The sequence below is a fragment of the Andrographis paniculata genome, unplaced genomic scaffold (assembly GCF_009805555.1).
Source record: "Andrographis paniculata isolate CXL003 unplaced genomic scaffold, ASM980555v1 Contig15END, whole genome shotgun sequence".
In the NCBI taxonomy this organism is placed as follows: domain Eukaryota; kingdom Viridiplantae; phylum Streptophyta; class Magnoliopsida; order Lamiales; family Acanthaceae; genus Andrographis; species Andrographis paniculata.
Genome location: NW_026137435.1, coordinates 2,056,036 through 2,072,429, shown reverse-complemented (window position 1 = coordinate 2,072,429; position 16,394 = coordinate 2,056,036). Strand labels below are relative to the sequence as shown.

At 34.1% G+C, this 16,394-nt stretch overlaps 2 protein-coding genes and 1 non-coding gene across 3 annotated transcripts; 1 reads left to right on the top strand and 2 right to left on the bottom strand.

Moving 5' to 3' along the window:
- Window positions 1–1,891: 1,891 nt before the first annotated feature.
- Window positions 1,892–8,569, bottom strand: LOC127262817 (peptidyl-prolyl cis-trans isomerase FKBP53-like). The gene is made up of 14 exons (XM_051291648.1): window positions 8,424–8,569; window positions 8,116–8,189; window positions 7,584–7,822; window positions 5,647–5,786; window positions 5,026–5,357; window positions 4,632–4,750; window positions 4,277–4,483; window positions 4,031–4,162; window positions 3,518–3,886; window positions 2,999–3,263; window positions 2,829–2,916; window positions 2,655–2,696; window positions 2,506–2,554; window positions 1,892–2,378 (listed from the first exon to the last, which is right to left on the bottom strand). The coding sequence occupies exons 1-14, from the start codon at window positions 8,434–8,436 to the stop codon at window positions 2,297–2,299; spliced, it is 2,151 nt and encodes a 716-aa protein (XP_051147605.1). The 5' UTR covers window positions 8,437–8,569; the 3' UTR covers window positions 1,892–2,296.
- Window positions 8,570–8,645: 76 nt separating this feature from the next.
- Window positions 8,646–8,718, top strand: TRNAK-CUU (transfer RNA lysine (anticodon CUU)). Its single transcript has one exon. It is a non-coding gene; the product is annotated as a tRNA-Lys (tRNA).
- A 1,115-nt stretch (window positions 8,719–9,833) lies between these two features.
- On the bottom strand, window positions 9,834–16,015 carry LOC127263203 (uncharacterized). The gene is made up of 10 exons (XM_051292233.1): window positions 15,590–16,015; window positions 15,377–15,482; window positions 14,553–14,613; window positions 14,172–14,467; window positions 13,228–13,367; window positions 12,534–12,608; window positions 12,017–12,107; window positions 11,573–11,776; window positions 10,247–10,291; window positions 9,834–10,150 (listed from the first exon to the last, which is right to left on the bottom strand). The coding sequence occupies exons 1-10, from the start codon at window positions 15,803–15,805 to the stop codon at window positions 10,065–10,067; spliced, it is 1,320 nt and encodes a 439-aa protein (XP_051148190.1). The 5' UTR covers window positions 15,806–16,015; the 3' UTR covers window positions 9,834–10,064.
- Window positions 16,016–16,394: the final 379 nt, after the last annotated feature.

Here is a 16,394-nt window from a genome sequence, read left to right as displayed (position 1 = left end):
AATAATAGTAAAAAATGGAGTTATGATTTTAGTAAAATTACCGTAGCAACTGCATATTTGGAGTTAAAATTTAATAAATAGAAATGATGGGATGAAGATGAGCTAAGCCTGCAACAATATTCTTGGCATATGTTTGGATTTGAATTTTCGTCGGTCACGTATGATTCGATCTCTTTCTATTTTTGGTAAATTTATCAATTTTAAATATACTTAACAAATATAATCAATTTGATGAATTTTCTAACATATTATAAGTAGAACTCACTCAAAACCCTTTTATTTCTATCTTTTTCATCAATTAATAAATATTTTTATCTATTTTTAAAACTTCTCATTGTTTATAAAACTAATTTAGGATAACGATAAATAAATAGATATATTTTTTTAGTCATTTGTCTACAAAATTTTATTGTCTACAAAATAATATTCATATTGCATATATTTTATTGAGATATAATTCTAAAAGTATTTAAAATACCAACAATACTACACATATAAAAAATAATAAAATATTATCTTAACTTATTATTTATAAATCAATAACCTACTCTACCTAAAATACCGTGTTCCTAACAAAAGACTCCATCTTTCACGAGATGGAAGGAGTAATATATTCCCTCTATCGTACAAATGTATGCTAATTTGATTGAGCACGTTATTTTAATAAAAATGAATAATAATTGTTAATTTTTTCTTTTATAGTAAAAAAATACAAAAATATTATAATTTTTTACTTAAGGAAAAAAAAGTGAGTATAAATTTGTATGGTGGATGAAGTATAAAATACATATATACTACATTTGTTTCAATACAATAGTTTTTTAATATTTTTATCCGTTTTAAGATAATAATTTTATGTTCATAAATAATAATATAACTGTAAAAAATTAAAAAAATACATTTATAATTTTTATTATTATTACATGAATACAATTATCTTTTACACTATCAAGTGTCAATATAATATTACTAATCATGTTCAACACAACTAACACGAATGGAATATATGTTTAAAATGTATATAAATTATATAGTACGATTTTAATTTTAAATACAAATCAAATAAAGTTTTAATTCAAATTTTGTCATTAGCATCCGAAATTGCTATCCTACTAACAAGGCAAGTAGAATAAAATTTCGAAAGAGTTAAAAATTAAATTTTTGAATAAATTTGTAATATGATTTTTTATAAGTATCCTTAATCAATAGTACTATTAGCAATTTAAAACATATGTACATAAAATAAAGCCTAAATATAATAAGGGGGGTTGTCGAGTCACGCTACGTTTTGTCGACTGGCTTTAATATAATTTATAATAAATTAGATTAAACTATTTAAAAATTTACTCAATTTAAATTAATATATAGACTTTTTTTTTTTCTAATCATTAGATTAAAATTATTATTATTATATATAATACATTAATTAATTAATATTAATATTTCATAATCAATATATCACTTAGGTTAATCAGACCCATTTATTACCATTGAACCACATAATTAAATCAAAATATTTAACCCGTAAAGAATGGCCCGGTGGTATAGGAATTGGATTTGTGACCGTGAGGTCCCCGACTCCTCAGATCACCTGTCACACATAGTTTGGCAAGAGGCAGCAGGTTCCCACATCATAATTAAAAAAAAAAAAAAAAACCCAAATCTAATTATCCATGTCAGACTCTAAATGTGGCAAAGACTACATAAATTACCACTAAATATAAATAGAAAAAAATATCATTAGTCTTAGACATCTAATTATAAACTTCTTCCATCTCTAAATTTTGTAGTAGATTAAAAATATAGAGAAATTCCATTTAACCCATGTCATGCAAGCAAACTAACTAATATAGCAAATGAATTGACAAAACAAAAAAACGTACATATAGTTTTGAACCATCATCAATCAATCAGTTTCAATACCAATACCACCAATTCACACACCTAAGTTGAACCAAACATTCCATATCTTAAAACCCATTTTCACGTACTCAAAAATGCAAATAATACCACCACCCTTGACACCCCAACAAACTGTTAATCATCTATCCAACTCACAATCACTTCATCTCAAAATATGGAGAAGACAAGCAAATATGTTGACAATGCTAGTTTGAAATCATTTTCAGCCGTATAAAAAATATATGAGAGAGAGAGAGAGAGAGAGAGAGAGAGAGAGAGCTGGACCTTTAGCTTCATACCCCATTTCACAAAATTTTGATTCAGTTCTTAACAATTGCAAGAGTCGACGACGGATGGAAAAGTACGGTAATATACCCAGACATACACTAAGAGGCTATTTGTGAACACTTACCAGTTCAACATCGTACACGAGCCAGGAGCTGGGTGGAATGTCTCCCACTCTAGAATTTCCAAACCTGATCCAAAGATACAAATTTTTTTACTAAAAGCAGATTGGAGAAAAACTGCAGCTTAGAAAAATGGGGGATGGACATGGTGATTGGTTTCCAATGTTTGTTAATTTTGGAAATTTAAAATATATACCCCAAAGACGGTGGGATGATCAGCCTTCTCTTATCGCCAACATGCATACCTGAGATCATTTATGTTTCAGAAGGACGTTTATAAATGGCAATGAAGAGAATCGAGCACAGAGAAACTACTAGGAAGGATTAGTTTCAAAAAGCAATTACCATCGATGCCTACATTCCATCCATCAATATATTCCTTATCACCTACAAGCAGAAGAAATGACAGATGTAAATAAAACAATCAAGAGAAGATCCAATCAGAGAGGAATAAACTAGAGTCTGAGGGGATGAAACAAGAAACAAGTACACTATTATTGATTAAGCTGAAAATGGTACCTAACCGAAACTTGAATGGGCTTTTACCCACATTTGACTCAAAAACAAACGCATTCTCCTTCAACATGCCAGTGTAATAGATTTTGATCTGGTCGGAGGTTCATTATTCAGTATAAAAGAGGAAACTAATGGATTGATTGCTGTGGACAATTTATGGGAAAGGAACAAACCTTTTTACCAGTTGCAGCAACTTTTAAATCTGGCGGACCATTAGCCAACTCTTCGACAATCAACCCATCTGACAAGGTTCTCTTTTTAATAGGCACTGCATCTGTATTTTCATTACCAAATTTCGTGACCATGGTCTCTTCACCATCTGTTGTGACTAGCATATCTGTGCCCAGGTTCCCCTTGCCTTCAGCTTTCTTCTTCTGTTTCTTATTCTTCTTCTTCTCAGACCGTCTATCCTTAGCCTCAGGACATACGCCTGCATCACTGCAATAAAAAACTCCAGTAAAAAGCCCATAGCACTAGACTTAAAACTAGAAAATCAGAACTAACTACAGCTGACAAGTGACAAGAAACTCTATGGGTAGTGAGTGGGCAATAGCAGCCAGGTCTTACAGCATAGCCTTATAGGTGGTGAATGCCTGTGGTTTTAACTTTTGAGTGATTGCTTATCAATCAATGTTGTGATGATACCAAGGGCAATGAAAACCCAAAAACTGGCATATAAAACAAGGACTCACTTATCAATCTTTTGTTCTTGATATTGGTTGTTTGATGCTGGAGGATCCATCTCCATGTTGTCCTGCTGTAAACCTGGATCAGCCTCTTCCTTTTCAAGGATACTGTCATTAATTGAGTCAATTCCTTTTGTAGAGTTTTTCTTCACACGCAGATGTTCGCCACTTGTAGCTGGCAGATTCTCTGTGTTACTGTTGGAGTTTTGTAGCAAGGGACCAACAGTATCCTCCTTTGGAATATCGTGAAGCCTTCTGTCATTGTGTTCAGTTTGTTGTCCTTCTGGCTGCAATTCAGAAAATTTCTTCTTTACCCTGTGACCACTTGGAGAGCCTAATTCTAATAGCATCTCAGCACAATTTGCATCACTGTCCCTGTTAGAGCATGTGATATAATTTAAAGCTTATCCAGGCTCCAGATAAAAATTGTAAATGAAGTAGAATCTGCACAGAAACACTACCATTGTTCACAGATGAAGGGAAAACAAAAAAAACAAAAAAAAAGCAAAAAAGACTTACAAATTCATGGGGGCCTCATTGTCTTCCTCCTTATCCCCAAGGAGAACATTATTATCCGTGTTATTGACCTGAATTTCGTTGGGTTTCTCCTTCCTTGCAGAAAGTTTTCTTCTTTTCTTTTTTGGTTTTGTACTGACCCACATAATCCAGTAGGGCATTATAAAAACAAATATGACTGGTCAGACCATGCAATACGCATGCCAAATGCAGGAGATAAATACATAGAGCAAGATATCAACTACTTACGAATCTCGGAATTCCATCTTATCTTTTTCCTTAGCCAAGTTTTGGTCCAATACGCTGTCTTTGGCATCGTTCTTAACCCTATCATCAGCCACGGCATCCTCATTGGAAGAAATAAATCCCTTGAAAGTCTCAGCTTCTTTGGGAGTGGAAAGATCATCCATTTTCTTTCCATTGTTAGTAACTTCATCAAAAGGAAGACTTACCACCCTAAAAGAATCAATGAACCAAACAGGTTATGCACAGAAAATAATCATAGCAAAGTTTACACGAAGGAAAATGTACAGTGAAAAATAAGTTCGAAGGTAGAGGGACTGGAAACTAAATAAGAGTATCTGCCAAACCATCACTTCATTACCTTCCCGGTTCATTTATATCTAGAGGGTCACCCTCTTGCTTTGATTCAAGGCAAATTGCATTATCTTTTGCTAGATGCATCATCCCAGGCTCAAAACCCGACAGTACCACATCTGAACGCTGTAAGAACAAGATACATAAATACTTTCAATTATTGAAATAATAAATTTAAGATTTTCAAGATAATAAAGATGACAACAACTCATGTGAAAAAAAGGTGGAAACACTGAGCCAAAACTAAAAACACAAGCCTTCCACGTGATCTGAACTTATGACCATATTCCAGAAAAGGTAATCATTCAGTATAAGCATGAAATGGAACACATCAATCAATATCTGAAGTGTGCAATCAATGGGCCAAAAAAACCATCTTTGACTAGGTGAATAAAGCATACATTTTTACCAGGTGCCTCACGTCCAACTTCTGATATTGGCTCAAGCTCAGCAACATCTTCTTCAGCCTTAAACACAGATGGATGGTGCTTTTTCTTTAAACCATCATAGACACCTTTATCATTTTCCTTATTACCAACTTCTACTACATCAGCAGCATCTTCCTCATCAGACATAACTATATTCAGAGTTCTCCTGGCCTTAAATGCAGATAACGTGTAGCTGTCTTCATCTTCGCTTTCAGGCAAACAGTCATCCTCATTATCTGACACCAATTGGGGATTCTTCTTTTGTTGTTTGCCAGGACCCTTTCTGTGTTTTGGCTCAATATCATCTGGGATAAATTTATATGCCTTTTAACAACGGAAAGTCCATAAAAACTTACAACCCAGCTACAAAAGTATAAGTAAGACACCGATCGTTCCATATTTATAAAAGGAAATTGTGAAATCATATAATTGACTGTTACACTATCAGCACGCTCAGGATTGAAGCAATATGATGTCCTTGGCATTGTAGCTTAGTCCTAAATGATAACCACCATGTATATAAAGATTCAAAGCACACATTTGAAGGATCTAATCAAGATACTAGTTGTAAAAGCATGATATGTCCAAACAAACCTTTGCTGTTTAAGACAGGTGATTGTGGAGAAGCTTGTTGTTCGTCATCATTGATAAAACTGTCCTCGTATTTGTCTTCGTCGCTTCCATAACTGGATCCCTCTGTCTGGGTGTTCTCAATATCTACACCATATGATTCTCTACACACTTCGAATCAAGGAAGCAGCAAAATACTAGTATGTGTAATAGTGGAAGCATGCCAATGTAGCAGCACCTTCCATTCAAATAGTAGACATTATAATAACAAAAAAGCTAAGATATTAAAGAAGCTGCAATGGACTACCCCATCCCTACAATTTCTAATTCCCAAACATATTTTGTGATTGCATTAGACGATTCTAATAGGTCAACCTCTCGTGTAAAAATGAGTCTAATTGCTTATTAGAGACTTTAGTATGAAACTAATTGATTGAGACCTCTTTATGTAATGATGTTATGGTTAAATGTGCAACATTAGTACCAAGTTTTGGCACCAACAAGCTAACAGTGTCAATTGTAAACTTGACAACCTAACTAGCACATGCCAAAATCATTGCACCAAAAGACCTACTGTTATAGGCTATAGAAAACAACCTCTAGTAAAATGCAACGAGCCATCCGATGTATGAGATATTATTGGAGCATCCTAATTCCTATCGCTCCTACGAGTTCAGCATAGATCCAAGAATTACAACACATGTTGCACAACATGCCAAAGGGTCAGGAAAGAACTTTCTTTCAACCATATAAGGGATTTCCACAGGTATATATCAGGCAAGACCATTTAAAATGGTTCATAATTATGTGATTTGTTGTTTGATTTTCCAAGTTCTAATCATTACTAAAGTAGCTCTCAATTTTGAATCTAGTTTGGAATGGTCTCTCAATAAATTACATTCTTGCCTCCCCTGTAATATGTTGCATTATGGTGATAGTAGATGTGCTTTCCATATATAAACACTTCATATATCCACAAATCTTTTATGGCATGCTCCTTAGTAAAAAAGTACTTGGCCAAATGGTCACCAGATTTCATGTGTCACAGATCGCACGCTCTATTGTGAGGAATCACAATTTGGTTCTCAGTGTGCATTTTAATGCAAATTATCTATACTACAAGAATGTCCTTGTAGACTTTCTTGAGGTAACAGATGCTACCTTCAAGATCGAAGAGGTCCCAAGAAACAAGTGCCTTTCTTGCAGGTAATTCCTCAGGAAAGCAAATTCGGTTGTGTTCATGCAACCTTTCTTCTGAAGATGTCTTTAGACATCGCCAAGTTACAAGGATAGCCACCAAGCTTCCTTCTAGCAGACAAGGTTGTTTGGAAAGAAAAGGAAGTTGTTGTAAAGCTAATGCTAAGGTCATGAAAGGTACCAACTACCACCATATTATAATATAATTGGTTGTGTAACGAATTCACTTGGACTCATTTTAATCTAGTGAACTATTTATATTATAATTATGTCCCATGCCCACCCTATAACATTCTAGTTCATTGTTGCTCCGTCTACAACTTCATTGTTCTTGGCTTCAAAAAATTGGATGGAAGCCTCCAAGATGTTAGAAATGTTTTGCATATTGCAGAGCTCTGTGATGCACAGTGGCTGAAGGCTTAGTCAGAGATTGATTGTGAAGAGAGTAAGAAAAAGAAAACAACATGGTCCCACCACACAATTTTTTGATAGTGTGGAGGGGAGGGAAAAAAAATGACAACTTCTAATAGATTGGTGTCCAAGGATGAGAGGATTATATAAAAATGCAAAAGGAAGTAAATTCTTTCATAGACTTCTTCTTAAAGACTTTATCAAAGTCAACTTTCTGGACATGATAGGCTTGTTGACAAGCTTTTTCACATAGTTTAGTTACACCTTACATGAAAATAAAAGTATAAAACAAAATAATAAATATATATATCTTTACTTACTTTCAACATAAGAGAAGCGGGTATAAAGGATACGTATCGCTATGGGCATTCAAATGTGGAATCTGACGGACATAATACCCAGTGAGGTAGACACTCCGAGGACCAATAACAGAGAAAATAACATCATCAGCCTCTTCAAATTCCAAATCTAAATGACACGACTCCGTCTTGTCGGGCAACAATGCACAGAGCAAGACGGGAGCTCTTTTACCCACATTACATTGTACTACAGTTTTCTTCATAGCATCACCAATTCCATTTCCCAAAGTCGCCTAAGAACAGACACAGCCAATCAATTTAGCAACAAACAGCAATGTAATATATCAAATTCAATGCCAGAGCCAGATAAGATAAAAGAAAATCATTTGTATCTCCAAACCCTCAGTCATTTTCTACCAAATAACAGTTCCACTAGAAGACAGTGTGCTAAGATATCCATTACTTATTAGTTACAGACTCCCAAAGGATCACAATAAAAATAGACAGCATTATCCCCATTCAAATACAAAGTAGAATACGAGTACAAATCATATTATTAGTTTTATCAATTAGTTCAAATTAATACCTGGGAAATTCTAAGCCTTCCTCTAGCCTTCTCACAGGAATGAGTAATCGGCTTCCCGGGTTTAACCAAAATGCCTGAAACACAAGCATATATACAAACTTAAAAAACTCACATAAAAAAGTCGATTTTCATTACAGAAAAAAAAAAAAAAAAAAAAAAAAAAAAAACACACACACACACACAAACTCCCAGCCTCGAGCCATTGATTCTCCAGGAAAAGTTTACACTGCATAATATTGACATTATACCCAAGTAGCACCACAAAACATATGATCAGAAACGATCAAGCACTGGGTAAAAGAACTAACCCCAGAAAGCCATTCTAGTCGGAATTCCACACTTCCGATCGTCGCAAAATCGACGATCAGGAACAAAATGATAGCCGATCTCTCTTGACCCTCGCCTTACTTAAACCCTAATGTCGGAGCGAGCCAGAGACGCTTCAGTTCCTGAAAAACCCACTGGAGCGGTTGATAAAATTCCACTGCTTTTAAAGATATGTACATAACTTCTAAACCGTCCCTCAGCAAGCCCGTCTAGCTCAGTCGGTAGAGCGCAAGGCTCTTAACCTTGTGGTCGTGGGTTCGAGCCCCACGGTGGGCGAGTCTTAAATTTTCAGGAATTTTTTTAACAACCAGCGCTTTTTGAAAAAGCGTTCAATGCTAAAACCAGCCACAAGCGATTTTAGTTGTATAATTTCAAAGCTATATGAAATTACTCAAGTATCCTTCTCTTACTTTAAGGGTGTGTTTGTTCGAGGGATTTGTTTGGATTTCCACTATTCTATCCTATTTTTTTCCCAAAAATATCAAATCAAACACCTATTTTTTATTTTTTATATTATACTAAAAATTAATTTTACATTCAAAACATCTCATCAACACCTATTTATATCGCATCAAACAACTATTCAAATTCAAAATTTTTACTGTTCAAATCCCAATTCAAAATCCAAACCCTCAAACAAACACACAAATTTCCTTCTACACTATTTGCCTTAATTTTATTAGTAATATATATATATGTATACATTATTTCAAATTGCAATTTTTTGAGTCCCAAAATCCCAAAATCAACTCCAAATTAGGACAGATATGAAATTAGAGCTTGCAAAAGCTGATCCGACACGACAATTCGATAGACCCGACATGAAATAATTAGGTTTGGGTCAAAGATTGCAATCCGATTATGTATATGGATTGACACGAACCCGACACAATAATAAACGGTACGGGTTAGGTTTGAGACTCTTAACTCGAACCCGACACGACAACTCGATTATAATATATTAATATTGATTAATATATTTATTATATATGTAACATAATCATAATTTATTAATTTTCTCATAAATTAATTTAAACTAACTTTAATTTTAAATAATTCAACCTAATTTACGCTCAAACAAACGAAAATTAACATTAATACGACAACACAACAAAAAATTATTTAATTTGAATCAAAAAATTCGACTTAATTATGTAAATAAACGAGTTGAATTAGGATTGAGTAATTTAACCCGTTTAAAGTATTCAACCCGACACGAATGACCCATTGTCAGTTCTATATGAAATACAGCAAATTTCATAATTCGAAATTTATGGATGGATGTTTTTGGTATATTCATTTTCAATTATTCAATATATTTATATTTATTGCAATCTATCATAGTATGATAAGAAATTTTAGCAAACCAAAAAAATTCCTTAAAAGGACACTGAAATGTTCAATAAGTTAACAGCATAAAATCTGGTATACAACCATGTCTACTCCCAGACTATAAAGCACTAAGAGGAAATCAGAACTAACTCCCATCATAAACAACTCAAAATTTTTCTGAAGCTCCCAAAAGCTACAAACAAACTCTGTAGTCATCATCATGTATTTTTCCTCAGTTCAGTGAGTCAGTACCTCAATCCACGGCGTCATCGATTCCCGGCATTATCCCATCAGGATGAATGTAACTGTGGGGGTGCCCACAGCTTCACTTTCTTGTCTGTGCCGGCAGTGGCTAACATGATCGACTCTTTATTGTCTGCACGAAGAGATCGAGAACAATGCATCAGTTTCTGGGTATTGAATGGATATCAACTGAAATGAATGGGATGCGGGGTGGGGTGTGTGGTGTTACCCGATTGAATAGTTGTCGGCGACCACGCCATGTCTGTAATATCACCTGCATTTGTAGTTTGTTGTAAGATCGAGAAAGCAAATCCACCAGCCGTCACACAATGACTAGGGATGACAATAGGTCGGGGTCAGACCCGAGACCCGACTCGAACAATACCCGACCAAAACCCAATGGACCCGAAAATTTAAGACCCCTTTGGATTAACTTAAAAAATAAGCAGAAGTCAAAAGCAGGGCAGAAGTCAAAGTAGAAGCAGTTCAATTGATTTTGTGTTTGGACATGATGTAAATATAATTATATTTTTCTATAAAAATAATATATATTTTTAATTTTTTTTAATTATATGTAAATATTTTAAATAAAAGTATAGAAAATATATTTTTAAAATTTAATTATTTATATTTTAAACTTTTAATTTAAGGTAAATATATAAATTAAAAATAAAATTGCAATATAATAGGATTATTAAATTATTGGTAATTTTCAATTTATTTTAAAATTTTATAACTTATATTTTATAATTTTGTATAATTAAAAAAAATTATATACTTCTATCTCAATTATAATTTTAAATTTTAATTCAAATATAATATATAAAGTAAAAATATAATATATAAATTAATTATTTTTATAATATATTATATTATAGTATTGTATTTATTATTATTATTAAGGATAAAAGAGTAATTTTAGCTGAAAAATACTTCTGCTTGTTTCAGAAACTACTCTTAATGTGCTTTTAAAAAAAGTTACTTTTCAGCCTAAAAAATTTCTTCTACTTTTGGACAGAAGCCAATACAAACAGGTACAAAGTGCTTTTTTTTTAGAAGCACAGACCAAAAGAAGCTGCCAGAAGTCCATCCAAACGGAGTCTTAATTACAATTCTTAAAATTTAACTTCAAATTATACTCGAATACGGATCCACACCCGATATATATTAAAATTTATGTTTTTATTTAAAAATATTATAATAAAATAATTAATTAATTAAACTAGAAATATATTTTTAATATAATAAATTGACATATTATTAATATATTAATCGGGTTCGGGTAGGATCCACCCTTAGACCCGATACCCGAACAATTGGACCCGACCCCAAATAAATGGGTCGCATCCGGGTCGGGTCTACCCGGACCCTGCCATCCTAACAAGAGCGACGAACAAAGAGGTCGACAGGAATTTTGTATAAATTGGGTTTAGCATGATCTTAGCACAGTTGCATGATAGCAGATGAAAATGGCTTCCCCTAACAGAACTAGGCGAGAAATGAATTATAACGAAAATTATGATATTTAAAGGAAATGTGGAAAATAAGTTTTTACCTTCATGGGCTTTCTCAGCAGTGTCTAAAACCTGTCCGGTCTCAGTACACAGCCACTGCAACGTAGAGCCGTGAGTTGCTGCCAGGATCTTTCCATCAGGAGAGAGACTAAGACGGTCATAGTGTAAAGTAGTCCCCTTTGCATCATGGAGTGGAATCGGGAACACCTTCAGTGTCTTAGGATCCTCATCTAGATGGTATCGAACTTCAACAAGAAAAGCTTAAGGTGAGCAAAATCTAGGTATAGTTACAAGTAACAACAGCAAGAAACTGAAATGAATCAACTGATGTAACATATTGCGGTGTTGGTAGAGGCATCTCACGTGCAGTGATACAAAATCACTGACTTGTGAGATATGTAAATTGTTCGAAAGAATTCACCTTTCTCAGGTATTAAATAACTAATCAAAAGAGTATTATTAATAAAGTTATGAACTTTTCGTACCGTTGATATTCCATTTTCTTATCGAGCCATCCTTGGAGGCTGTGATGATTTGTTCGGAGTTCGGATCAAAGCAAAGCCATGTCACTGCACTCTGAACATCGTCAAACCATCATAAAGAATGGGAATTGATTAGAACACGGTGGGGATTGAAGATTGAAGGTATATAAAGACATAGAGAATTTGAGCTAAGGATGTTTCTCTCATCGAAAGTCTTTAAATGTAAGAAGAACAAACAATGAATGTAATGCATGTGCGATAATTGAATTTCTACACTCACCAACAAACAATGCGTATTATGTCAAAACAAAAAATTGGACGTGATGCTAAACTTAAGAGAAGTTGAGGTGGAAACAGTAACAAGATAAAACCTTATGTTTAGGATTCAGTATAAATCAATTCTGTCACGATTGAAAATTGGCAGAACCTTATGTTTAGATCAAATTCTCATAGGTTTACAATAAGACATGACTTCGCATAGAACGACAAGCTCAAATTCTAGATAGCATGCAAGTACTACCTTGTGACCTTTGAGCTGCATAACCCTTGCAATCTCCTTCACTGAGCCATCCTTCGAATACACGACTTCCCAGACCTGTGAAACAAAAGTTATATAAGTAGATTAATATGGACTGTTATCATAAAAGCTCAGAATTCGATGGAAACACATACAATTAGAACAAGAGAAACAACTAAGTGTGGTTGGTGTGGAAGCTATCCCCATGTGTGTAATCTTCATTGAATACTTTCATTACGGAATTAGATTAATAGCGGGGACGGATGACTAAGATTAGGACAAGCATCATCAAGAAAATCTTTTGGAAAACTTATGAGGGCAATATGGTTCTTCTGGAGACCTGGAATAGTATAATACATATAGGCAATTTTATATTATTAGATCCGCTTCAGGAGACATATAATGCATTCTCATATTTTGTATTCAGCATTCACTTCTGACAGCCTCTTCCTCCATGGTGATTAGGTTCACTGATAGACAATTTCATCGGAAGCATCAATTTCCCACAATCTGAAACATATTCATTCACAGAGAACCAAATTCTTTTCTGAGCATGCATTTCTAAAGAAACGGAAATCTAGACCAATTCTAATAAAAGTTTATGTTCAATTCCAAGCTTAAAAAATCATGAATGGCCATAGAATCACAGCAAGTCTTCTTAGACAGACAAAGTAAATCAAACCAATTGAAACAGCACCTTCACATCAGCAGTAAATGCAGCTGCGGCAATGAACCGACCATTCGGAGATATGGTCGCCATTGTATTTTTGAGCTGATTTGTGTCGACATGTCCCAACATCTTCCCAGTTTTTCCATGCCAGAGTATAATATCAGTGCCTGACAATGAACAAGTGAACTGTATGGTGAGAATGTACTTCCTTACCAAATTTTCTTATCCATCCATAATTCCGCACAATGAAATAAATAAAAGGATGAGTAGACAATATTCGTAAAACTGTTTGTTGGTAGGAGACCATTACGATAGTAAATATAAGAAATAGAGATAAATAAGCATTCTCAACTTATTGAAGGGAATCAGCCCACTAAACTTAGAAAACTCTTTCTAACAAGTGTACACAGATTTAAACCAATTGTGGTGTCCAGAAGGAAGACATGCTGTCGCAAAAACAATGAAAATCATTAAGGTAAGCCTTTATCAGCTTATCCAACAATTTGAAGTCAGCTACAAAAACATTGAGTATAGAAATTGAAGGTGAAAAGACACCGCAAGTGCACCCACAGTACTTATAAAGAAAATTAAAAGTCTGAGGTATGTAGGAAATCACATTTTCTAAACTCTACCAATCGCATGGCTGGATAATGAATCCAAGCAACTACATAAATATATATAGATACATATATAGAGATCAATCCTTAATTCGCTAATTATCTGAATTATTTACATTTATTATCAAGTGTAACATTATAATTACGAGAGTTCATGTAAGATTAACAATGCTGAGCCTCTGTACGATGACAGCCATCATACTAATATACCAAAGACCATCTTTGCAGTACATTTGCATAGAATAGTTATTTACACATGAGTTACGAAAAACATAATAACAGCATAACTAGAAATTTGTGTGAGTAAGCTTAAAGCTCACAAAAGAATTGGTTATATCAGGCATCATAGAATACCTTCAGAGCATGATGCGATGAGTGTGCTTCCATCTGCGCTGCCATAAGTTGCCTTGGTCCCAACCAGAGTTATGATGGCCCTCTTATCATGAACTTTATGATGCTCCCATTTAATTTCAGGGAGAGGAGGTTTGCTCTGCTGCTTCTGTTCGCTTGTTGGTTTGGGTTTTTCTTCTCCATACATATATAGAGATGATCCGGATAAAGCCTGGGAAGCAACTAGTATCGATGATGCATCACCAACAAAAGCAACTGCTGTTGGATGGCCTCCAGCAGGTAAGTTTATTCTCAGGAACCTGAAAATATATTCTTAGATTACTTTTCAGAAATAAGAATGGTTGCAATAATTGATTTGAGATGGACAGAAATTTGAGTTAGTACTTGAAGCTTTTGCTTGAAGCATCATCCAACCTAAAAACCCTGACAACACCATCTCCACAAGCTGCATAAACAAGATATATTAAGAGCTTGCCGATCAAAAATAAAAAGATATATTACGATTTACTTGATTTCAATAATGATAAGAGCTTGATCGGAGTAATGAGATTAACAAGGACCATAAATGAAGAAGCTGGAGAGAATAACCCCACATTCAGAACAAAAATGTAAAACACAAACTAGATTAATAGTGTTATAAAAGGAATCAATAGACAGATGGCAATAACAAGCTACCGATCATGTACATTATACATAAAGTCGCGATATTTAAATGAATAGAACAACAGGACCATCCACATGACGACAAATGGAATACCATTGTAAATCAAATGAACGTAATCCAGACCAACAACCAAATATTAAGAATCTCCAGAACAACATAAGCTAAACTAAAGTTAGAATAGTATCAGTTTCCATGTCCTGAACAGTAAATATCACATAAAGAGGTTGAATAAAAAACAAGCAATCATTATGAAATTACATGAAATGGGACAACAACCTAGTCATACAAACTATGAACAATTAGTCCTCCAACAAGTTCATAGTTCTTATTAACACCAAAGAAACAAAAAAGTTGTTATCATAAAAATGATCTTCACATCATAAATAAACAATCAAAAATCTATTTAAGCTATCAACCTCTGCACTAGCAAATCCAAGCCAAAAGTAACTTTAAGTACAACAAACATTATTGAATTTTGTTCAAAACTAAAATAAAATGACTTGAATGGAGACAACAACACACAAATTAATGAACAGAAATTTACCAGTTGCTAAGCTACGTGCATCTGGCGAGAAACATAGACCAGTGACCTCATCGCCATGGCCTTTCAAAGTATTCACGTCCAAAGGATGGTGCTTCTTATTAGCATCCTGCAATTCCACAGCAAAAACACATCGAATAATCAAAATTACCTAAACCCTAACCCCTGCAACAAATCAGACCACAAAATAAACGCCACAAGAAATCGGATCGTTACTTTATCCCCCGCATTAGAATGCGAGTGCGATTTGTGCTGCGATTTCTTCCCACCCGGCTGCTTCAAAATGGACTTGGGGTTCGGCTTGAGGGTTTCTGGCCTGGCGATGGATTGGATTTCCGACTTTCTTTTCCGGAAATAGCTCCCGAATATAACGAACGCGATCAGAGCTCCGGCGATCACTGAGAATCCGATAATTGGGAGAAATGCCTCCATTTTGGGAATCCTTAAAGTTTAACTGCGGGGAAATTTTGCCGACGATTTGAAGCGCTTCTTCTGTTACTGTCCGATGGAAAAGCTGCTAGAGCGTTGGGGAGACGACAGCTATATGAGATTTCAATTTGTTTTTTCCCTGCGTGGCGCAATCTGCAGTTTCGTCCAGTTTGTACTGATATCGCAGCGATTTACTCATACTGGAATTTGACGATGACGATGAACTCAACGTGGGCTGCTGGGTTGGGCCACTGTATGTAGATAGAATTGGAACTTTTATTTTATTTAAATTGATTATATAGGCTTCGTTTATACAAAATTATTGGAATTTCACATTATTTACTTTTTAAAAAATAATATTATATAAATATATAGTTTTTTACATCAAATATTATTATTTTTTATTTTTAAATTTTTCAAAAATTCTAAAATCATTAATTATCAAAAGAGAGTCATACATCATTTAGTTTCATCAAATCATTTGTTGCATTTATTTTTGTTTATCTGTTCATCTTTAGTTAAATTTTGATATTTGTGCTGATGTAAAATAGACTCATATTATTATATAGATTTTAAATTAAAATTATTTTCT

What these genes read in the sequence shown, in the direction of transcription:
- LOC127263203 (XM_051292233.1), bottom strand. Translation starts at nt 15,805, where the DNA reads ATGGAGGCATTTCTCCCAATTATCGGATTCTCAGTGATCGCCGGAGCT. An exon ending in CATTTACTGCTGATGTGAAG is followed by an intron (nt 12,609 to 13,227) that starts GTGCTGTTTCAA and finishes TTTGTTTCACAG; the next exon opens with GTCTGGGAAGTCGTGTATTC. An exon ending in TGCAGCTCAAAGGTCACAAG is followed by an intron (nt 12,108 to 12,533) that starts GTAGTACTTGCA and finishes GACGATGTTCAG; the next exon opens with AGTGCAGTGACATGGCTTTG.
- LOC127262817 (XM_051291648.1), bottom strand. An exon ending in GATATAAATGAACCGGGAAG is followed by an intron (nt 4,484 to 4,631) that starts GTAATGAAGTGA and finishes TGATTCTTTTAG; the next exon opens with GGTGGTAAGTCTTCCTTTTG. An exon ending in ATGGAATGTAGGCATCGATG is followed by an intron (nt 2,555 to 2,654) that starts GTAATTGCTTTT and finishes AAATGATCTCAG; the next exon opens with GTATGCATGTTGGCGATAAG.